The sequence below is a fragment of the Corylus avellana genome, chromosome ca8 (assembly GCF_901000735.1).
Source record: "Corylus avellana chromosome ca8, CavTom2PMs-1.0".
Taxonomy (NCBI): Eukaryota; Viridiplantae; Streptophyta; class Magnoliopsida; order Fagales; family Betulaceae; genus Corylus; species Corylus avellana.
This window is the reverse complement of record NC_081548.1, coordinates 18,239,544-18,263,315: the sequence shown is the minus strand read 5'-3', so window position 1 is coordinate 18,263,315 and position 23,772 is coordinate 18,239,544. Positions and strand designations below refer to the sequence as shown.

The 23,772-nt window shown below is 35.8% G+C and overlaps 2 protein-coding genes and 1 pseudogene across 2 annotated transcripts; 2 read left to right on the top strand and 1 right to left on the bottom strand.

The window, feature by feature from the left end:
* The first annotated feature begins 599 nt into the window (after positions 1-599).
* Positions 600-2,716, top strand: LOC132190972 (PTI1-like tyrosine-protein kinase At3g15890; annotated as a pseudogene).
* Positions 2,717-10,695: 7,979 nt separating this feature from the next.
* LOC132190429 (probable receptor-like serine/threonine-protein kinase At5g57670) lies at positions 10,696-14,847 on the top strand. The gene is made up of 10 exons (XM_059605421.1): positions 10,696-10,828; positions 11,106-11,221; positions 11,771-11,889; positions 11,986-12,107; positions 12,174-12,509; positions 13,345-13,599; positions 13,681-13,838; positions 13,969-14,184; positions 14,272-14,421; positions 14,701-14,847. The coding sequence occupies exons 1-10, from the start codon at positions 10,696-10,698 to the stop codon at positions 14,845-14,847; spliced, it is 1,752 nt and encodes a 583-aa protein (XP_059461404.1).
* Positions 14,848-20,625: 5,778 nt separating this feature from the next.
* Positions 20,626-22,314, bottom strand: LOC132189551 (zinc finger protein CONSTANS-LIKE 5). Its single transcript, XM_059604293.1, has 2 exons — positions 21,490-22,314; positions 20,626-21,384 (listed from the first exon to the last, which is right to left on the bottom strand). The coding sequence occupies exons 1-2, from the start codon at positions 22,216-22,218 to the stop codon at positions 21,013-21,015; spliced, it is 1,101 nt and encodes a 366-aa protein (XP_059460276.1). The 5' UTR covers positions 22,219-22,314; the 3' UTR covers positions 20,626-21,012.
* Between the last annotated feature and the right edge of the window lie 1,458 nt (positions 22,315-23,772).

Sequence of the window (23,772 nt, the reverse complement as noted above, 5' to 3'; positions counted from 1 at the left end):
TTCTTCGGTCATTCAAGTTGACTAAACTATTATATTTAGATTACTCTTGTAAATTAATTGTTTACCAATATATATAATTTTTGTTACATATTTATAATTGTAGTTTTTTTTTTTCTTGACCCCTCTAAACTCTTAATGATACATCATATAATTAAGCTCCTCATAAGTAATTAACTCAAGTCATATTAAATTTGGATGGCTGGATTTCAAATAGATGGTGAAAAAGATAGCCGTTTACAAAGTCTCTCACTTGGCATTAATGACGGACCATTCCACAAGATATTCTACATATGTGACGTCAAATTTGGCTGGTGTACTTAACAAATTAAGCCTAACAAATCCAAATGCATGTGTTATAATATTATAATCCCTCTTAAACTACTACTTAATTCCTCGGTAATTAATAAACTAATTGATTTTTTCTTAATCTCATTTACTTAATTAATTAATTAACATCCTCCCATTTGTTAGAGCCGGCCAATTGGTCGATCGGCCGGCATCACAAGTGCAATGACCAATCCAAACGCTGCTCTGGTTTAAAAGAGCAAACCCAATACAGAAGCAGAGCTGAATTTCAAAATCCTACCGTTGCGAAAATCATGGGATCCTCCCTAAGCTGCTGTTTTTCAGAGAACGACGATGAAGGGTACGTGAAACAAACGTTTCTTTTTCTTTTCAACTCGAATTCAGCATTAAACTTCAGCGTTTCTTTTTTCTAGGATAACGACAATTGGCGGAGGCGCCAGTTCGTGGAGGATTTTCACGTACAAGGAGTTGCATGCGGCAACCAATGGATTCAGCGGGGACAACAAGCTTGGAGAAGGGGGATTTGGGAGTGTTTACTGGGGAAAAACGTCTGATGGGCTTCAGGTAATTCATTAATTAAGCTTATAATAATTTAGGGAAAACTTTATTTTAGACTCCTCAACTACAACGCGTTTTGAGAAGACACCCATAAATTTCAAAAACTCTCAATTTAACCCTATGAATTTTTCATTTCAATCAATTTTTGTCAAATTTTAAACGTTAAAAAAATGATAAAATGACGTCTATATCCCTGATTTTTTCATAAAATTCTAAATTTATCTTTAATTTCAAATTAAATTTTTTTTAAAAAAAAAAAAAAAAAAATCGAAGAGTAATTTGATCTTTTTAGGAATTTCTGTTAAAAGTTAATGACATAGTAAATTAATTGAAATTGAAAATTCAGGAATGTAAATTGAGGGTTTTTGAATTTTGAAAGTCTTCTCAAAACGCGCAGTAATTCATGAGTGTAAAGTAAAATTTCTTCTATAATTTATATATGCGCCCGTGAAACGTACTCCATTTGGCCACCATTATTGTTGTTGCTGCTGTTTATGGTTTTCAAATAGCTGTGAAAAAGTTGAAGGCGATGAATTTGAAGGCGGAGATGGAATTTGCGGTGGAGGTTGAAGTTTTGGGGAGGGTTCGGCACAAGAATTTGTTGGGTCTAAGGGGGTACTGCGCCGGCACCGATCAACGGCTCATAGTCTACGACTTCATGCCGAATCTCAGCTTGCTCTCTCATTTGCATGGCCAATTCGCCGGCGAAATGCAGATTGATTGGAAGAGGAGAATGAAGATTGCAATTGGCTCTGCTTAAGGCCTACTGTAAGTTCAACCTGCTCCCTCTAATTATTGACTGAAACATAGTTGACTTCTCAAACAGTGACTTCACAATCCACCAATGGGCACTTAGATGGCTAAATTACAAAATACCCTTGAATTTTTGAGAAATTGAAAAATGTTATTTAATAGATTTCTGTATAATTACCATACAACTTAATAATGTGGCAGTAAAATTCAATTTTTAGATCAACAATATTTGGGAAAAAAAAATGTTAATTCAATGACTAATTTTCATTGTCACATCATCCAGTTTTATGATAATTATACACGAGTTTTGTGATAAATTTATTCAATTGGAAACAAAGGATTAATTCAAAGATTGTAACAAAGTTTCACCTTCGATTGATGTTATAAATTTAGGTACTTGCACCATACGGTAACACCCCACATCATTCATAGAGACATAACGGCCAATAATGTGGTTTTGGACAAAGATTTTGAACCATTGGTGGCTGACTTTGGGTTTGCAAAGCTTATTCCGGAAGGTGTAAGCCACCTGACTACCCGTGTGAAGGGCACTTTGGGATACCTAGCACCCGAATACACCATGTGGGGAAAGATTTCCGAGAGCTATGATGTCTACAGTTTTGGAATTCTTCTGTTGGAGATCGTCACGGGAAGAAAACCGATAGAAAAGCTGCCCGGAGGGGTTAAGAGGACGATAACCGAATGGGCGGAGCTGCTCATAAGCAACGGGAGGTTTAAGCATCTTGCTGATCCAAAACTCCGTGGAAATTTTGATGAAAGCCAGCTGAAACAAGCTATCAATGTTACTGTCTTATGTGTGCAAAGTGAGCCTGAAAAGCGACCCAACATGAAGGAAGTGGTTAGCCTTCTTAATGGGCATGAACAAAAAGTCAAGGTTATGCCTATGAGAATCAAAAGCATCAAATATGAGGAAGAATTGCTGGCATTTGATCAACCTAGTGATGCTGATGATCATGGTGGTGGTGGTGGTCATGATGAAAATAATGGTTATGGGGTTTTTAGTGCCTTGGAGGGGCAGAAAATGCAAGACCCTTACAAGCACCGCAGAGATGGGAGAATTGATAAAAACGTCTACTAAGAGAGATTGTCTTTATTTATCAATGTTAAGATGCACATTTTTCTTTTCCATGGGACAAGAAAAAATGGTGAGAAAAATTTATGTATATTTTTCTTGAAGATACAAACTTTAAAAGTGTCATGTATTTTCCTATTATGTTCTATTTATTTGATGTTGAGATATTATTAGCTAACAACCATAAAGATTATAAAGATCATGAAGCTAGCAAGATATATATATATATAGAGAGTATTCAAGTAATAGATTTTTAGATCAAATCCCAATCATGTTTATATTGTTTTTTACTTTATTATCGAAAAAGATGAATTTTGTCATCTCTTCCAATATTCCATTAGAAAGTACAACATACTAATATTCAAATTATTATTATTTTTTTTCATAATTTTCTTGCTGTATTTTCAATTAATCAAATCCATTGAGTTGAGAAAATTCGTATCCTGATCACGGGCAAATATGCAGAAGTACACAGACTGGGATGGTTTTGGGAAAATCGTTTTGTCTACTTAACGTTGGATACGAATATATTTGCGGGTTAACTTAAGGACTTATAATATATTTACCCAGAGATTTATTATTTTTATTTTCTTAGAGTAGACAACATTTTATCAAATTCTCTTTATGACATTAGCTTTAATGATTTATTGGCATTTCGATTGACCTAGGGAGTTTTTTTTTTTTTTTTTTGTGGGTTGATTCAAAGACTTATAATATATTTACTTAGAAATTTATTATTTTTATTTTCTTAGAGTAGACAACATTTTATCAAATTCTCTTTATGACATTGGTTTTAATGATTTCAAAAAAGTAGAGAAGAATTTTAATTTTAGAAGGGAAGAAATAGTTGATCCATTTCGGGAGATTTTTACCACGCTTGAGTGGGAGAAGAAAACTGAAGGACAAAGTTTTGAAGATGTTATCGAGAGTCTTGTGGTGATTAGTTGGCTCTTATTTATTTTCGGATATCACTTTGTTTTCTTTTCTAGGAGATCCCGAAAGGGAATGACCGCAAAAAGCCTCAATTCCATGATTGAATCTTGGTTTTGAGAAGGGCTATAAATCTTGTGTATGTTTGTTTTTGTAACCCACTATGCCACGTTAATAAGCTTGTTAACGTGTTCTAGAAGCCTTCTTAATAAGCTTGTTAGAACGAGTTTTAGACCTCGACCAGAAGCCAACCTTAGGACGTTTTTTCTTCATAAAATCCAACGTAGCCCGGTCTACATATATATATTTTCAACATATTGTTTGTATTGTTCATACTTTGGTCCTAATATAAATTCTAGGTACGTGTTCAAGAAACACTTCATTTTTATTTGGTTTTTTTTACTAGGTAGGCAAGGAGTGTAACTTATTATATGCTAGACAGGCCAAAAGTGGATCTTTAGGCAATTTGCAAAGTCCCTCTTGTGGAGTGGAACTTATTATGCATGCCACCTTTTCAATGGGTGCATTTTTGAATCGTTACATGAGCCAATTAAGTCAAGATTAGACTTTATATAAATAATTGCTTAATCATGTGTAGCATCAACCCTTAATCAAGAACCATCGACAAATGAAACGGTCAAACCAATATGGGTCTAAAAAGCTAATAAAACTTTTGACCGTCAAAGCTTTTGACCGACAATTACGTACAGTTTCAACCATACATCCAAAAATAATAAAATCATACTAAATTAAGAAATTCTTGCTTTCTTAATTTATATGATAACCAAAAGTAGCAGGTTTGTAAAGTGGAACGATGGCGAAAGTGAGATTTCTGAAGCTTTTGTTCATCGTCGTCGCCATAATATTAATCTCAGATTGCAGGCAAGTGCGGGGGATAGAATGTTGCAGTTACTTCGACATCGGCAGCTGCAAACCAAGTCTACTTGAAGGAGCACTTACCACCGCCGATGATATTCGGTGCAACGATATGTGCACCAAGAAGAAATGTCCTAGAGGACGTTGCCGGATTCTCGCCAGGCCAAATCCAACTCAGTTTTGTCATTGTTACTGTAACGATGAATGATTGCTCATATTTATTAGAACAGTTTTCAACATAGTGGATGTACTTTCTTCAGGGTCTTGGCAATATTGTCAATGGGGTCCCGGAGAACCGAGGATACTCTAATGCCAAAGTCAAAAAGTTTCTAAGAGAAATATTGTGCTTCGGGGCACAATAATTCAATACGCTCAATCATATGTATGAGGATATTTCAGAATCTTTTAGTACCTTATGTAGGGGCCTATTTATAGGCTTGGGCGGTAGAAGTAGGCTTGAACCATCTCTTCTTATTTGAGCTGTATTGGGAGTCCATAGTTGAGATAAAACTCAACAGCTATCATGTAGAAATAAATCTTCAACAGATATCATGTAGAGATAATCTTGAGTAGTCATATTGTAAAGATACGTATGACGTCTTTATTCTAATAATATCGGAATATAAGACTATTAATTAATTAAATAGCCCTTGCTATTTAATTAATATCTTCATGGGCCTATCTTTGGCCATTGAGCCCAAAATTTAGTGGGCTTGTAGTGTGAATTTATTCCCAACAATATTAGTACTCCTTACAATGTGGAGGCTGAATAAAGTTTCTTCTAGCGATTTGTCTACCAATTTCTTCTATTGCATCAAACAACCAAATATATATATTTTTAAAATTATTTTACGCCGAAACAAATAGAGCCTAATAGTCATTTCAATGTCCACCAATAGGCGCTTAATTAGATGGCTAATTGAGCTCATCCATCTACTTTCTTTTTGGGTGTAGTGTATAATGTAACACAGCTCAATATTTCTATGTGTAGATGAAAGAGTGCGGAGGGTTTTAATGAATAAATGTTGAATGCATTTCTGATCTTCTCTTAAATTTTCATTGTGTAACTTACCACTCTATTAGATTCTTTTAAAATTAGACATGAATATATCCTTCGATATCTCGTCATCATTTTTTAGCTCAATAAAGGGTACGTAAAACCATCACTTTTCTATTTTTTTAGATCCAAAATTTGAACTCAAAATATTCAGCATGAAACTAATACGTTTTTTTATTTTGTTATTGTTTATTAAAAAAAAAATGACAAAATTTCCTCTAAATTGGTTTGAAGGAAATTTCCTTCAACAGTTCAACCTACTCTAATAAGTAACAAGTGTCATTCAACATTTTTAGGTTTCTAAAAAATTAATTTTTGGGTTCCTAGATTGGTGAAATTACAATAAATGATTATAAAAATATTAAATAAAATATGTAAAAGATGACACTTGTCACTTATTAGAGTAGATTGAAGGAAATTTCCTCCAAATCAGTTTGAAAGATTATTTTATTTTATTTTTTTCCCAATTGAAAGGGAAAAAAGGTTACAAAGGAAATCTTTTCTACTCTTGATCTGAATGGAAAAGAGAATGGATGATCATATGAGAATGCTTCCAAATCAGTTTAGAGGAAACTTATTTACGTAAGTACCAAGATATTTTGAAGTGAATAGTCAATGATGACCCTAAAAAATTATGCACTTACCTTTATGCTATAATTTAATTTAATTTTTTTTCTCTCTTTATGAGTGTTTCTTGGCAGATATTAATCGTTTATTCTCAAAGTATTGGATTTTAATTGCAAGATTCATCCATGTCCTATCCAAATCATCAGCTAATTTCTTACCCTGAATAAATTATTTTTGGTAAATGTTACTTGGAGTCTTAACTTGTAAATACCTTTCCTTAATTTGTAAACACATTTTGATAGTGTAAGATGAAGAATAATATAATATTCTCCCCAAACTGGCATCCAGTAAACAGTTTTTCCTAAAACTTTCAATTGCAACAATATCTTTTCTAAGGCTCTGTTTACTTCGACGTAAAATTGATTCTATCGGAAAATATTTTCAAGGAAATCAATTTCCCTAAAAATGTGGAAAATCAAATTTATATATATATATATATATATTCATTAAATCATATTAAACTCTAAATTACGAAAATGTCTGGACCAAGTCTTAGAGGTGTCCGAACCGAGTCCCACAAGGACCACACTGCGACTCACCCGGTTGGGTCTCAATCAAGTCCCGGGCGGGTCCCAGTCAAGTCCCAAGTAGGTCCCGAGCGGGTCTCGTGTAGGTCTTGGGTGGGTCTCGAGCAGGTCTGGTAGGGTCTTGGTCACGTCCCGGCCAGGTCTGGTCAGTTCCCGGGCGGGGTACCTAGCAAATCTCAAGTGGGTCCTGGGTAGGTCCGGCAGGTCCCAATCAAGTCCAAGCGGGGTCCCTGTCAAGTCCAATCAAGTCCCAACGGGGTTTCGGGCCGGTCCTGGTCAAGTCCTAGGCGGATCTCGGGCAGGTCCCGACGGGGTCCCGGGCGAGTCCCGGTCAAGTCCCTAGCAAATCCAGTCAGGTCCCGGTGATGTCCCAGGCAGGTCCTGAGCAAGTCCCGTGTGGGTCCCAGTCAAGTCCCGAGCAAGTCCCGACGGGGTCCCTAGCAAGTCCCGAGCGGGTCTCGGTTAGGTCTCGAGCGGGACCAGGTCAAGTTCCAGGCGAGTCCTGGGTAGGTCTAGGCGGGTCCCGGGCAAGTCCCGGCGAGGTCCTGAGCTGGTCTTGGCAGGGTCGGTTGATTTGAGAATGAGATGCTCAAAGTCAGAAAATGGTTTACGATTTTCAAAACCGAAAACCATTTTCCGAAAATTAAAGAAGAATTTTCGATTAAGAGGAAAATATTTTTCGTTTACTACTATTTTATGTTGCAGTAAACACCGTAAAATACGGAAATCATTTTCTAGAAACCATTTTACATTAAAGTAAACAGAGCCTAAACTACCAAAAAAAAAAAAAAATTGACAATGTACAACAAGCCCTGCAAAAAGACAAAAATTAACTTTAATTTTTTTCAATAAGACAAAAATACTCTAATAAATTTTTAAAAAAAAATCTTTAAGAAAAAATAATTTCCACACCATGGATTTTTTAAATTTTATTAAGGGAATTTTCGTCATTGAGTGGGTATTAACAATTTTTGGTAGTTTAGAATAGACATTATTAATTAAGTTGTAGTTTGAGAGGGATGGACTTTTCCGTATCTTTATATTTGGACAATACAAATATAAAATGATTATCATTTAAGCATCATTTTAGAAGTAAATATACCATGAAAGGAATCACATCTCTCTTCTTTTAGAGAGAGACTTTACCTTCTCTCTAGAATAAGGTCTTTCCCTCTCCTTGATGAGTTCCCCTACCGCTGTTGATACGGTCCCTAAGGGAGGAGGGATGGTCTAATTTCTCTCCCTCCTCCCCTCGGCTCTTTTTCCTTATTTTTTCTCTTTTATGTGTTGTTCCCCAAACAGTTATGCCAAAACCTCTCCATCCATTCCACATTTTCAACCGCACCAACCGACCACCGGACCTGTCATGGTCCAATGTCCCAAAGCCTTGTGAAACTCTCATTTGGGGTGGTTACGCGCGTGTTTTAGCCCATCATTGTGACATCATGTGTTTGTTGTTTTATGCAAATGACATTAACATCATCACTTTTCAGCCGCACCAACCACCGAATCTGTCAAGGTTCTCTAGTTGGATATTTTTCTGTTGGAGAGTGTTACCGGCCGGAAGAAACCTATTGGAAAGCTAGCTGGAGGGGTTAAGATAATTCAATGGGCCGAACATAGCCTTCTGAATGGGCCGCATGTACCAAAAGGTAGTGTTGGCCCTGTTGGGCCTGATTGCTGTATTTTATATATGTATGATGTATATTTTTCTTTAAAAAGTATCATGTATTTGCATATTATGTTATATTTATTTGAATGAGATATTTTTACCTAATTTATTACTAAAGGACAGCAAGATGAAGCAAGACATATATATAAGAGAATGAAAAGATGGATATAAATTCTGTAAAAATTATAACAGAATGCTTCGGTTATTGTCCTGATCGCATCTTGACCAAACAAATAATCAAAAAGAGTTCCAAAGAGCTTCGCTTGTAACTTCGTTCGAAGTTCGTTTGCATGGGAAGATCACAAAACCTTTGGTCAAAGTGTCATTTGAACACCGCATGTTCAAAACTCTAAAACACTAGATCTTGTTTGAATGAGATTGCGGTAAATCATGAAAACCCTGGCCGACTTAATCTAAAAGACTTTTTCTTTTCTCTGATTCTATGTAAGCCTAACATACCACAACTACCATACACCATAGAAAGCCATTATTCCTTCGTTGTGTGAGAAGTTTATCATTGCTCTTGAGCCTAAACAGATCATAAATGTTTCCTAATTTCTTCTTTTCCAAATTAAACCATAGAAAAGCCTACAATCACTAGAGTTTTCGTTTGAAGCAGAGGAGGTTCGTTTGTGAAGATAATCTAATAATAACAAGGCGAGAGGTTCTGGAACTACTACGCTAGGAGGTAAACGTATCGTCAATCAGGGTTACGAGCTAGGGTCTTCAAAGTTACAGATGTTTTGTAAGTTGAATAATTTGTAACATAAGCCTTTCATAATAAATGCCTTTGGAGTTAGCCGGGCTCCGAAGTGGTTTTACTTTTGAACAATTTTTCAAAAGGTTTTCACTTTGTCACCAAACTCTATATTAATTGTACGTTCTACTGGTTTCATGGATTGGTTTGATAATTGAATGTGTTTAACAACTTGGGCTCTGAATCCGGAATTTTCAATTTGGATCGGATCCATTACAACTCAAGTCCAATAGTTTTGTTACACATTTGGGTAAGTGGGATGTTTTTGGAGACCCTATATGTAACCAAACCTTGGTGCTTATCATAAATTCGAGACGGATTTTTTTTTTTTTTTTTTCTTAGCAAACCAATTCTAAAAAATGCATTTTCACACCCTGAAGATGAACCAGAATTTACAATTCATTCATTATTACATCAATAATGAATGTAATGTATCGTCCAAGACAAGCCAAAGAACTATATATATATATATATATATATATATGGAGAAAATTTACTTTACACATCTGAAGTTTGAAATGTTTTTCACTTTGAACATTAATGTTTAAAATTTGCAATGTACCCCCTTAATGTTTCAAAAATTTTCAATTAATACCCTCATTTACTAATTGCCGTCTAAATACACGGAAATTGCCAGCATAGGAGCAGGTGAAAGGCATTTGCTTCTTTTCTTTTTCACTCCAACACCCACCCGACACCCAAAAGGGGTTGACGAGAAAAAAATCAAAACAGGTGTTGGGTTTTAATGAGGGGCAATTACGTCATTTTACTAGCTAGGTTGGTTGCAAAATTGGAAGACGTATCATAAAAATTCAACATGAGATACACGTGATGTCATTTCCGTCTATTTAGATGGCAATTAGTAACGAAGGGTGTTAATTATAAATTTTTGAAACATTAGGGAGTGCATTACAACTTTTTAAACATTAAGATTCAAATTGAAAAATACATCAAACTTAAGGAGGGTAAAGTGAATTTTTTTCCTTATATATATTCCCACTATTGTACATATAATGAACATTGGCTGGCAATTATTTGGATTTCTCTCTCTCTCTCTCTCTTATCCATGAGAAAAGTGGGCAAGGGTTAGTGTCCTGTCAAAGTTTCTTTCATGATAAAGTGAGGCCTCTAGCTCGATCTTTTTGAGTGGCCTTCAACCAAATGGAACAAAGAAATAAATATTTTTCTTTGTGGCTTATAGAGCAAGACAAAATCAAATATATATGGCCTGGCCACACCATTGCTTATACGCCAAAGCACCCAACCATAACAATCAATTGTAAAGACGATCGAAGACTAATGAGTTGGATTGCCATTACTGTAAAAAGGATTTCCATGCTTCTTAAACAAGAATCACACAAAGATAATCATAGCTGAGGTGGCCTCACCTTCCCACTTACCTTAATCATGCTGCTTTTTTGTCCTCTACATATTCTTCTTCACACTGTTCGTCTGTTCGTGTGCTTCCATGCTCGACAAAAGAATCATATAACTAAAATAACTGAAATTCAACCATTGTCGGCTAATTTGCAATCGACAATGATCCCTTCTTCCCCTTCCAAAATACTCATAGGCCTCTCTTTTAACCCAGAAGACAGCAAAGAAGCTCTCTCATGGGCAATCACAGCTATAGCCCGTCCAAATGACACCATTGTTGCCCTGCATATTCTTGGTCAGTTTGTTTGTTCTTTCATGTTTCTGTATATATAATATGATAATTACCTTATTTTGATTTGTTTACCATCAATTAAAAGGTAAATTATCCTATAATGGAACCATTTTCCTGCATGCTGAATTACATTTTGAAAGGGGTTGACAACATTCTTTTCAAGCTCAAAATTTTCTCCCTGTTCAAGTAGTATTCATTAGTGTTGCATTACATGCATATCCTTTTCCTAGTTTTGTCATAAAATGTCAAATTAAACTGTCGATCTTACGTTAATTAACAGTTGGAAAGGACAAGAAGAAGAACTTGGCAAAGAAAAAGCAGTCGAAATTTCGCCAGGCAAAAGCCTACGTTATATCTGTTCTTGGAGAATTCGCCCAGACCTGCCAGTCTAAGCAGGTACACTATATATATGCTTGCTGATTTGTGAAGATTATATATATACGGAAAAATTATACTTTACTCCTCAAAGTTTGAGCCGATTTTCAATTTAACCTCTAATGTTTTAATTTTTATAATACACCCATCAAAGTTTTAAAATTTTTCAATATGGCCTATCTGTTAACAATTTACATCTAATTTGACTAAAAATTGATGACGTGCTAGGCACGTATATTTTTTTGTCTTAAATTTTCAAAATTGACTCCATATATTTTAATAAATTTCAAAAATGCCCCCAAGTCAAACCAACATCCAAAAAAAAAAAAAAAAAGTGGCCGTAGCCCCTTGATGGCTTGCCGGGGCAATTTATTATTTTTCATTATTTCTGTTAGAGAAAACAGAAAAGGTTAACGGATGAGCCACATTGAAAAAAAATAAATAAATAAACTTTGGTAAGATGTGTAAAAATTGAAACATTAGAGATTAAATTAAAAATTGGCTCAAACTTTGGGTAAAATGTATTTAATTCTAAAGCTATCATTTGCTGATCCCTGTACCATTTTTCAGGTAAATTTGGAAGCTAGAGTGGGGTTCGGCTCTAGTGTAGGAAAGGGTTTGATTGAGGAAGTGAAATCCACTTCAGCAGACTTTCTTCTTCTTCGGGGCTCAAGAAACCGAAAAAATAGGTAAGAAACCGCGTTAATCTTGACAATTTTAGTTCTGTTCAAATATGACTAGACATTGATAAACATGTTCTTTTTGAGTTGCTTTCTTCCAATTAGGACTTCACGTGATATTACAAGGTATTGCTTCGAGCATGTCCCTGAAAGCTGTACGTTTGTTTCAATTGGAAAATCTGGGAGAGCAGAGGTGTATTCAGAGTCAAATTGTCCTCATTCTGAAGGTAGATTTTTCAAGAAAACAAAACATTCTGTAATAGAATGTAATTCTAACATGTCAGTTTTAGCAGAAACATGTCAATCGAGCTCAAGGTGGTCAAACAGGGCAGCCTCCCCTGTTCCAAAGCCTTCACCAAGAACAACAATAGACGATGAAGAAGTTGGAGGAGAATCTCAGAGCACAGAAGATGATAGTTGTAGCTCTGGCGACACAAGCATCCCTGAGTCTCCTCCTCTGGCATCCAAGACAAGGAAGCAGCCGTCGCCATGCAGACAGCTCATTGCATCCCTCTTTGGTTCTCCAATGAAAAGAAAAGGCAGCTCCTCCCACGAAGGAAGACAGCAGCCTTTATTGAAGTGCTTCAGCTATGAGAAAATCTCCAATGCCACTAACAACTTCCATCCAGGTAAAATTGCTCACAAGCTTTTTTGCTATAATATTCAAAAGGCTTAAAATAAGCAACGGATCAGGAAAAACGTTAATCACAACTGTTCTATTATTTTGGATATTTTTTAAAATCACTTATAAAACTCAGTTTCACTTAGTAAATAAGTAATGTAGGACTAAGCACTTACGATCGGGATATTACAATCTCCCTCTCTTAAAACTTCTTATGTGGGTTACTCATTAGGGCATGTCATGTGATGCTCCAATATCACATGGCGTTACTATGGTGGTGCTTCCACCAAATACTATTCATCTCATTTTCCCAAAAAAAATCGACATAAAAGCATTCTCACTTTTTATATCACATCATTCACTTTTTGTATCACATCATTTACTTTTTACTACTATTCAAATAAAAAAATCACTACAAAACAAAATTTTTTCACTTTTCAATACTATTTTTTCACTTTTCTATACCAGTCATTATTATTATTATTATTTAATTTAAAATAAATGAACAGTGCCATGTTGCTATGTTGTTTAACAAACAAGGCCTATGTAGCTATGATGCCATTTATAACCAACTAAGGTAAGCACTAGCCGCATGTACGCTATCACCCAATATGAGTACTTAATTGGGAGCTTCCATAAAATCACATATAAATAAGTAAGCAATGTTGGACTTAACACTCATAATGAACGTGTTTATAAACCACTCACTCTATGTAGGAGACCAGGTGTTACACTTTGAATTATGTTGATTTTGCTACTAATCTGTGATAGCAACTCATTGACCAAATGTCACATTCTGAATTTGGTATTCTTTTTGCCTGTTTGGTGGCTTCAAATACCAGATAATATAATAGGCCGGGGAGGATATTCAGAGGTATATAGAGGTGATCTTTCTGGTGGGAGAAGCATCGCAGTGAAGAGATTGGCCAGGGACAACAAGGATGCTAATAAGGAGAAAGAGTTCCTCATGGAATTGGGCATAATTGGACACGTCTCCCATCCCAACACAGCTAAATTAGTTGGCTGCTGCTTTGAAAATGGACTCTACCTTATTTTCAATCTCTCCCAAAATGGAAATCTTGCATCTGCATTGCATGGTAAGGAAGACCACCAACTTCTCTTATCAATTCAAGCCAATTGGGTAATCCATTCTCATCAAATGTTTGAACAATGAACAGGAAAAACATGCAGGTGGCTTGAGTGGCCAATTAGATACAGGATTGCAATTGGTGTAGCAAGGGGCCTGCATTATCTTCATAAATGTTGTAAGCACAGAATCATACATCGTGACATAAAGGCCTCAAATGTCCTCCTTGGCCCAGATTATGAACCACAGGTGAAGAAACAAACCCCCATTTCCTACAAATAATCAAAATTTACAATATGGGTATCTTATGTTTCAATTCCTAATTATAATTTCACCCCTACCATTTATAGCTCAATCATGGTTTTTGTCTGCTGTGTAGATTACTGACTTTGGGCTTGCAAAGTGGCTTCCAAACAAATGGAGCCACCACGCTGTGCTTCCGATCGAGGGGACATTCGGATACTTAGCACCCGAGTATTTCATGCATGGAATCGTTGACGAAAAGACTGATGTTTTTGCATTTGGGGTCCTTCTTTTGGAGATCATTACTGGTCGGAGGCCCGTTGATTCTTCCAAGCAAAACCTTCTCCTCTGGGTACCTGTAAATTCTCTTCCATCTTTCATGTTCCATCCATGGCTGTCCATATTCAAATTAATGATGTTTATATATATATATATATAGGCGAAGCCTCTAATGGAATCAGGAAAGCTTGGGCAACTAGCTGATCCAAAACTGCAAGGCAAATATGATTCGGAACAGTTGCACACACTAGTGCTCACGGCTTCTTACTGTGTCAGACAATCCTCTGTTTGGCGTCCATCAATGACCGAGGTATTCGAGATGACTTTTTTTCTTTTTCTTCTTCTTGGTTTTGCCCCGAGTATCAAGGTTTTGATTTCTCTTATCTAACTCTAAAAATGATATGACTTCTAAAATTATCATTACACTTATGATTGATTATTATTAAATTTTGATCAAATTGTGATTTTAAAGCTAACTCATTTATAGAGTGATACAAGAACGACATAAGTTTTGATAATTAAAGGTTAGGATTGCAAAGTTAAGTTTTTAAAAAAGAGACGGCTTTTAATCTATTGTTTAATCCCCAAGGTATTGGAGCTTCTAACAAGTGGGCAAGACACAGAGGTTGCAGAGAGTTGGAGGATACCCAAGTTCACCTCTGATGAGCTGGACGATTACTCCATGGTTTTTGGATATGATGTTCCAACTAATATTTCACTCGAGGATTATTTGTGAGTACGTATATATATGTAGGCCTTTTCAATGTCTGTGATGATCATTTTTATTAGCTTTTTCTTTTTCTTTTTTCTTTTTTTGGGGTATTTTCTGTTTTTGCATGCTCCACAATTTTGTTTTTTTGTTTTTTTGTTTTTTTTTTTAAATAAATAAATTAAGCAAGCATGCGAATTTTATTGTAGAATTCTTCGTGTGAAAATCGAAATTATATTGTAAGATGGGTATAAAAGAAAAATAGAGGTATGCAACTTTTGCATGGAAAATATACTTCTGATAATCAACAAAGAAGGCATACGTAAGGTGTTTGACGTTGTGATCTTGCAGATTAAAAGCGTAATTTTAAATTAAATCAGAGAAAATCTATCGTTCTAAAATATGTTTTCAAATAATTGCAATTTAAAAGTGTAGAAAAGTTAAACTATGACTTTAAAGGTCAACATATAATTTTATCAAACGTTTAATTATGCTTTCAAAACGCAATTTTTGAACCAAACATGTAAAATGGCAAACACAAACATACCCTTACTTGAGAAACGATCAACCTCATAATGTATGCCCTTAAGAGAATAAAGTAAAGATAGGAATCATAGGACAGGCCCCCTAGCTCCTGTCCTAGCTAGGATTTTTTTTCTTTCTTTCTTTGTTTTCTGGCTCTTGGAATCAAAGTATCAAGAAAGAAAAAAAATGGTCCAAATTTATTTGCTATTTAAATCGAGAAATTAATTAGCCATTGGCTCATTAAATGTACCAGCCGTCTCAGTCCATTTGTCAAAAAAATATTGGTAAATAATAAATTACATTAACTAGAACAAATATATAAAAAATAAAAATTATATATATATATATATATATATATATATATATATAATAAAAAAATAGGACCCCAACAAAAGCGAAGCCCAATCAATGCAGGCCCGAAGAACAACAGGAACAATTAACTAAATACTCATTTTTCACTGTACTCTTATATTACTATATTGATGTAACAATGCTTATAAAAAAAATAAAAAAACACAATTAATTTAAAGGTTAATGGGCACTGCCACATTAACCTAATAATATGAGAGCGGAATAGAAGATGAGTACCTAGCATTTCTCTCTCCATAGATTGGAAAAGAAAAATATTTTTCTATCAAAGCCTTCTCAAGGCCTCCAATATCGTCAATGTAAAGAACCCATGTAAGGATTCTAATGATAACATGATTGATGATCAAGTTATAGCTCATAAAAAATTTTAAAAAAAAAAGTTAAGAAAAATATATAAAAAGATAACTATAACTGTCGTGTAATCTCTTGAATTTTCTTGCAAATCATTTTATGATTATTATAATCGCTTACACCTTTAGAAGTAAATTTAGAAAAATTTACAGAGCAATTATGATGACAAATGAGTAAGTAGATCGACTATCATACAATTAAGATGACGTGGTAATAAAAATCAACCTTTTTTTTTTTACAAGTGCTAATTTGGGAGCTGATTTTCATTGCCACTTTATCAAATTATATGACAATCATATAACAATTTTCTAATTAGCATTACTTCTTTCTTTCTTTTTTTAAATAGTCGTGGCAGAGCCTGAGCGTCATCTCCTATAATAGTTCTCTGGCGGCTAGGGTTCTCAATGTACTTTGACGTTAGCCTAAATTGAAATGGCAATTTTTTTATTGCAAATTGGTGATTTATGGATTGAAGGGTTCAACTATTCACCCCTTCTAAAAACAAGGTGTCAAAAATAGTGCTAAATAGGAATCATAAAATTGAGTAATGCTAAAAGGAAGGTTTATGTCTCTTTTGTATTCTTTCAAAATTAATGTGACTCTTAAAATTACTATTAAATTTGTAATGATTATTATTAAATTTTATCTAATAGTAATTTTAAAAGTCACATCAGTTTTAACATGACACAAAGAGGATGTAAGTATGACATTTCAGATTACTCCATAAAATCCAAACAATTTAATGCCAAATATGAAAATTAATCCACGTTCCTTTTGTAGGATGATATTTACTTAACAAAGTTCTTGGCTGCTCAACAAAAAGAGTGATTTCGTAGGGAAAAAAAAAAAAAAAATCTTATTTTTTGTGGTAATTACATAGCAACCTAGAAAGTTTAACCTGAATATCAAAGGAACATTAAAAAATTTCAAAGAGAGAACCTCTAACCTCTCTTTAGTTTTTTCTCTCCAGTGAATTTCTTTATGGAGGAGGGATAGTTTCCTGTCCCTCCTCCCTTGCCCCCCATGCACATTTTTTTTTTTCCCTGTTTTGTCTCTTGTTTCTGGTCCCTATCACTGATTTCAGCAGTAGCCACGCCACCCCCTCCACCCTATCGACTCACTGCCCCATCTGGGCGTCGTCTTTTCCTTTATTCTGGTCGCCTTGGGAGTTTTAGATCCGGTCTGATCTAAGCTAAATCTGTTCATTTCGAGCTTGCCAGTCCAACAACGCGCATCTCCCCCGCCTTCTCTAGCCTCTCCGCCACCTGTCGCCGCCCTCCTCGTCACAACACTGCCACCACATGCCGACGTGGGATTTTAAGGATTGTCCAAACCCTTGAGTTGTGGAAGTGAACAGTTTTCTAGCTTCCGAGTTAAGGAGAATGAGTTTCGGCATGCGATTTTCTATTCCATGGCCGAGGAATATGAGCTACCTATGCATTGTGTTGAGTCTCTCTGAAACAAATATGTTGTTACAATTAAAGATTAATTATGAGTTAGCGGATTTTGATGTTATAGATAGGTCTTGAATGTCAGATTGTTATGTATGTATCGATGACTTGTAGCCTTATAACTTTGGCTATTATTTTTTCAGAGCTTTTGCTCTGTAATGTAAGAGCTTTATACTCGTAATCCGTCATCAATTAATGAGACTAAATTGATTTCCTCTAAAAAAAATATGAAAAAAAAAAAAAAACATTAAAAAATTTCTATATCAATATCCATACTACAATTAAATTTGAATTCTCAAATAAGTCTCCATTAACTGAACCTAATGAAGATGATATGGAACAAAATTCTGAGTGCCCAATAAATTGTGCAAGATATTTTGGCATAAAAGCCTTTGAATAAACATAGTTCACACACATACTATATCGATGTATTCTAATTGGCCTACACTTTTATGTTTTTTAAGTGATTTACATTATAAGTCGCTTAAAAGTTAAAACACGTAATGTTAAATAATATAACATAAATGTGATAAATAAAATTGAAAAGTATTATTATTTACAAAGAAAATCGCTGGCCCATGAATCATTTTTCTCGCATAGGTGGGAGGGTTTTTGGAGGCTGAGCATAAAAAATAAAATAAATAAATAAATAAATCCCAAAATAGAGAATATATTAAATGAAAGAATAAGCATTTATGAATTATGAACAGCTAAATCGGGCCGTTGACTTTTACTGCATCATAGTGGGCTTCGATAGTGGATAAACATTATGGAGTGATTGGTGGGATGGACCACTTTGGACAGTGGCAACTGACAGGGAGAGCCCACAGGGTGATGCCGTGGGCCGCTGCGCACGTGAAGGGGATGGTGTCGGCCCCACCATTCATCGCCCCACTTTGATGGGGACTACACGTGCATTTTGCAAGCCGACACATTTTCCCTTCTCTCTCTCTCAGCCTTGTAAAAAAGTTACATTTAATAATGAATTGAACAAATTTTTTGATTTAAGGAAGTTTTATGAACAACTTTACAAATGAAAAAGTAATTTATCATTAAAAAAAAAATGCTAAAAAATATAGTGAATATTATTTTTTAAATCTATATTCCATTTTATGACATCAAGGATAGGAGTAGAGATTTTCGGCAGCATGAGGTCATCCCAGTATCTGCCAAAGTCTGACGTGGTCAAGATGTTTTTTTTTTAAATAACGTCAGATATTTTGCTCCTCTTCTTCTTCTTCTTTCTTCTTTTTTTTTTTTTTTTTTGAAAAAAAAAATTGAAGAAAATAGATATTAAAGGGAAATTCAAATTTGAGGTATTAGCACCAAATTTAAGATGATCGAATTCATTTTGGGTAATACAATCCCTAAAGGGTTAACGTTCAACCCATATATTTTAGTTTTGAATCCAAAAACAAGTTTTGAGATATTAAAAATTAAATATTAACTCATAGAAATTTAACTAACAAAAAAATAACAATTTTTTTTTTTATATATATATATATATATATTTTTTAATATATGTTCGACACTAGGCTGCCAAATTTTGGCAACAGCATAGCAGGACTCCAAGGATAGTTCAACTGGTTAAAGACTTTCGAACACTGATTCAAATCCCCTACCGCAATTTACCTTATGATGCTTTTTTTTTTTTTTTTTTTTTTATACACATAAGCAAACTAAAATTACAGCCTTATAAAAAGTTTACCCCATTAAGTATCATTTTCAAGATGGATAGAGTTTTTCCTTCAAACTGGGTTGGAGGACCTTCCTCTAACCCGGTCTATAAAAATGACATATATCCCATTTTTTAATAACATGTAAGATGCACATGAGTTTTTTATATTATTTATTTCAACTTTGTCTATGCTATTTAAAACTCATGTGTATCTCACATGTTATTAAAAAAATAGATACATGTTATTTTTGTAGACTGAGTTGGAGGAAGTTCCTCCAACCCAGTTTGGAGGAAGTTCCGCCAATCCTTTCAAGATTTTCTTTCTCAAAGTAAATAGGGGGGTCAAATGTTTTGTATATATCCATCATGCATATCAAATCTCAAATCATATACGGTATACCTTTAGAAGAGATTTTGAGTGCATTTGGCCCCGCAATTTCATAAGTTACACGTGTGTTATTAAATGGGATTAGGATCTACTGAAATTTCTAAGGAAATATTTATTATTTTATTAGTAGTGGGACATGTGGCAGAACAATGACTCTTGGATGAAAAATATACGACATAGATCTGAAAATTCAGAAACTGGAATTCTCCTAAGAATTTTAGTGGATCCAAATCCTTCACGTTTTTGACACTACAAGCAAGGACGTGTATTTATAAAAACACACAATTTTGAATGTCAAACTGTAATTTTACCAAATACTTAATTACACTTTTAAAAGTCATGTTTTCATTAATTACGTTTTGAAATTTTTATTTGTAGATCCATCCCTATAAATCAAATGGACACTTTTTCAATACCAACATAGCTAACTAATAAAAGCATGTTTGTTAGAATTTTCTTCAAATATTTTTTGTTTTCTATCCTTAAAACAAAAACACTATCAAGTACACTCATAATTGTTTTCATTTTTTTGTCGCATCAAAACATTTTTCTTAAACAAAAACAAAACAACACCCTGAAATTACATTAACAAATATACCCTTTGTGTGTCTATATCATCATTGTACAATTTTTTGGCTAACGGATTTATTCCCTCCTCTCTCATATATGATTTGCTCATCAAATATTAATTTATCAAAATCAAGTAAGAATATATTAATTGAGAAATGACCAAATCGATGATTTGGCATGGACAGCTGCAGACTGCAGTGGCACCAAAGAATCAACTTTTAAAGAGGAGACAGAAAGGCTGACGTTGGTCAATTGAATCTGGATATTGCTTTTCTTGGAAAGACAAGCTGTTTATTTAATTTCTTTTATTATTTTCTTGTATTTTAATATTTTCCTCGGAAAGCCAAGCTGTCTTAAACGTGACCTCAACCCTTGAAGTAGAAAGCTCCAGGAGAATGGGAAAACTTTTCTTTCCTTCAAACCAAACACCGCCCAAATAAAAGTTATTAATTAAACAACGATTAAGCAAATAGTAACAAACAAAATCTCAAACTAATTTATAAATTAGATAAGTACGAACCAATAGGAATTCAGAAAGAGATACTTGACAATTTTCTAATAAAAAAAAAACAAAAGGTTTTACCGACAGAGAGAGTTACAGAAGCCCCAGGGAGAAAAAAGTAAATGGGCTTTTTGAAGATGGGAGGAAATCTTTATGTGCGAAAAGCTCAGCATCATGCTCCTGCAAATCAACGGCTAAAAACTCCATCGACCGGAGATATAATTTACACAAAAACATTAATAAAAAACGCTAAGGGGGAGCGGCTCCGCGCACAATTATTCTAGGGCGCAAACTATGAATCATAGTGTCGACAGCACAGGATCACCCAAAACACGAAAAAACCGGCTTCGTCGGTCGGTCAGAAGGTGGGAACGACGCCGTACTGCGCGTCAGATATGAAAGCCGCAGATGACACCGAGTCATACAGGCAGTCCACCTCGGAGTCTATCTCTGTGCGTTTCGCGAACCGGCCTTTGATTCTCGGCCGGGTTTCGGCGTAGGCTTTTCTCGAAGCGTAGCGAATCGTCTTCTCGAACTTCCGGTTCTTCCTCTTCTCCCTGTACCTTAAAACCCTAGCCTCGCGATCGGTTCCACACAACTGAGTAGCCACTTGGTTCGTAGTCCCCGAGACCGTTATGTTCGGATCGGCACACATGTTCCGGCCGAAAGGATACGATATATCGGACATGGAATTCCCGTCCGGAACCACCCCAACATCGGACGACGAAACCTGAAAAATAACATAAAAATCAGCCCAAACAGTCGAATAATTTTTTTTCCAGGAAAATGGATTCCTGGGAAGTGGTGTGCTGTAGAAGTGGGATTGAGTAATTACGCTTTGGCTAAGAGAGTGGGTCGGATAGCTGAATGCGGAGAGCTTGGATTTGCAGAAATCGATATCAAAACAATTCTCTGTGGAGCGGTTGATGATGGGAGCAGAGACGGGCTTAGTCTGAACCGGTACTACGCTATCCGTGCCAGCACTGTGAAACGGGTTCGGGTAATCGAAATCAAGAAACGGATCCACGTCAGAGAATAGCATGTCACCGGGTTTCAAATCCGGAGCATCCATGAGCTTGGAGCTGAAATTCGGGTTGGGGATAAGCCACGACGCCGCTTCCGCCTCGTCGTGATGGTGGTGGTTGTTTTTGGTGTCGTTGGAGTTGTCCACCGCGGGAACCACCAGGAAATTACTGAGCGCGGAGGATTTGATTATGGCCTCGGCGGAGTCGAAGAAGGGCTCCACGGGGACGCGCTCGTGGCGTCGCGCCACCGGATTAGCGGAGTGGATGTCTGCGTCGCAGGTGACACAGAGGGCAGCAGCGTCGGCCTTGCACGTGACGGCCGCGGGGGCCTGCTCGCACACCTCGCACATCCACACGCGCTCGTGCCGCGACGCCAGCTTGTTGGCACAATGGATTTTGGCGTCGCAGCCGAGGCAGAGAAACGCCGAGTCAGCCCGGCAGAAAACCGCGGCCGCGGCCGATTTGCAGGAGTCGCAGGGCTTAGCCGCCGCGCCCCACGCTCCCCCGAACCGCTTCAAGCTCTCCGCTTCAATTCCCATTTTCCCACTCCAAAATACGAAAAATCGGTTGTTAACTGTTCAGACGAAGGCGCGGAGAAGTTAAGAGAAAGGGAAGGATTTAGTAGTTTTAAGACTTGACTATTTGGGCCGAGATCCCGTATATCTATCTAGTCAGAGCGAGGAAATCTGGGTGATGACGAGTAGGAAAAGGACACGTGGGAGGCTCTTAGCCACACTTAAGTTGTCTGGGGAAAAATAATGTTTGGGAATAGTAGTTGTCATGTGTCTGTGCCGACGTGGGACCCAAGTGGGGTGTAGATTTCATTAAAGTCACAGGGCGTTTGATATACAGGCCAAGAAGAGGCGACAAGCTCGAGTTGGCATTCTGCTAAAGTATTTAGGTTTATAATTTACCATTTCTTTTTTCCTTTTTTTTTTCAATCTCAAGGATTTTATATATTTACACAAATGTCAGTTCTTGTCCGAGGAGTAGGTTTGAGTTTGGGGAGACCAGAGATGCAGTCGGATAAAAGTAGTAATACCAAGAGGAATGAATGTAGGGATCATAATTTGTGTCGTGCGGTAGGTTTGGATGGTCTCGGGATATAGGTAGAAGATTATATAGGTTAATTATAGTTCGACTCATTTAAATAATTGGGTTAAATCACTCAATTCTAACTTTTTAAATTTGTATTGGGTCCGTCTTGAGTTCTCGGGATATGTCAAAATTTGCTAGCCATTATATTACATGTTGAGTTCGAGAAATGTCAATGTATGAATATAAAACTATATAAGATAACCTTCCCCTTCTTGTGCGGATATGTCAAAAAAAAAAAAAAAAAAAAAACTATATAGGTTAACACTAATTCGACACATTTAATTAAACATGTTTAATTTGTCAACTCTAATCTTTTAATTTTATGTTCAGTTCGCAGGCAATGTCAAAAATCGTCGACCATGAATGATATATTTTAGAAAAAAATAATGTCAAATATCAAGTAGAATTGTCATGTCAACGTTATAAAATAAGTGTAAAATAATAATATAATTTGTAACATTACTTAAAAAAAAAAAAAAAAGTGTATTAGACAAACCCATTTGTTCGTTGGATGCTACATGAATGGGTCATGTGAAGCTTTTATTAACTATAATTAAGGTGTACTTAGGCAGTAAAAACTAAAAATGTTGTGCATGGTAGGCCCTACCACACGAGGTTAGAGGTTAGGATCCATGAATTTAGATAACATATGTATTGAGGACAACTAGTGTCAGCTGCCTAGGTGGGTGGGGGTGTTCGAAAAAAGTGTAGCATGTCGTAATGGCAGCTGGAGTGAGGCTTTATAAGTTATAATGTTATATCATATTTGGTATAGCAATTTCGAATATACATATTTAATATTAGTAGTGCAATAATATTATTAAGATCCCTAATTATTTTGCTCAAACAGAAAAAGAAAAAAGACTCGAGCAACACTTAAAAAGGATAGGAAAAAGATGGGTGCCTCAGGGGGGACCACTCTACATTGGCTCTTCAGAACCTGGAAAAGCCTTCGACTGGTCATGGGTACACAAGATATTGCGAACCCTTTTACA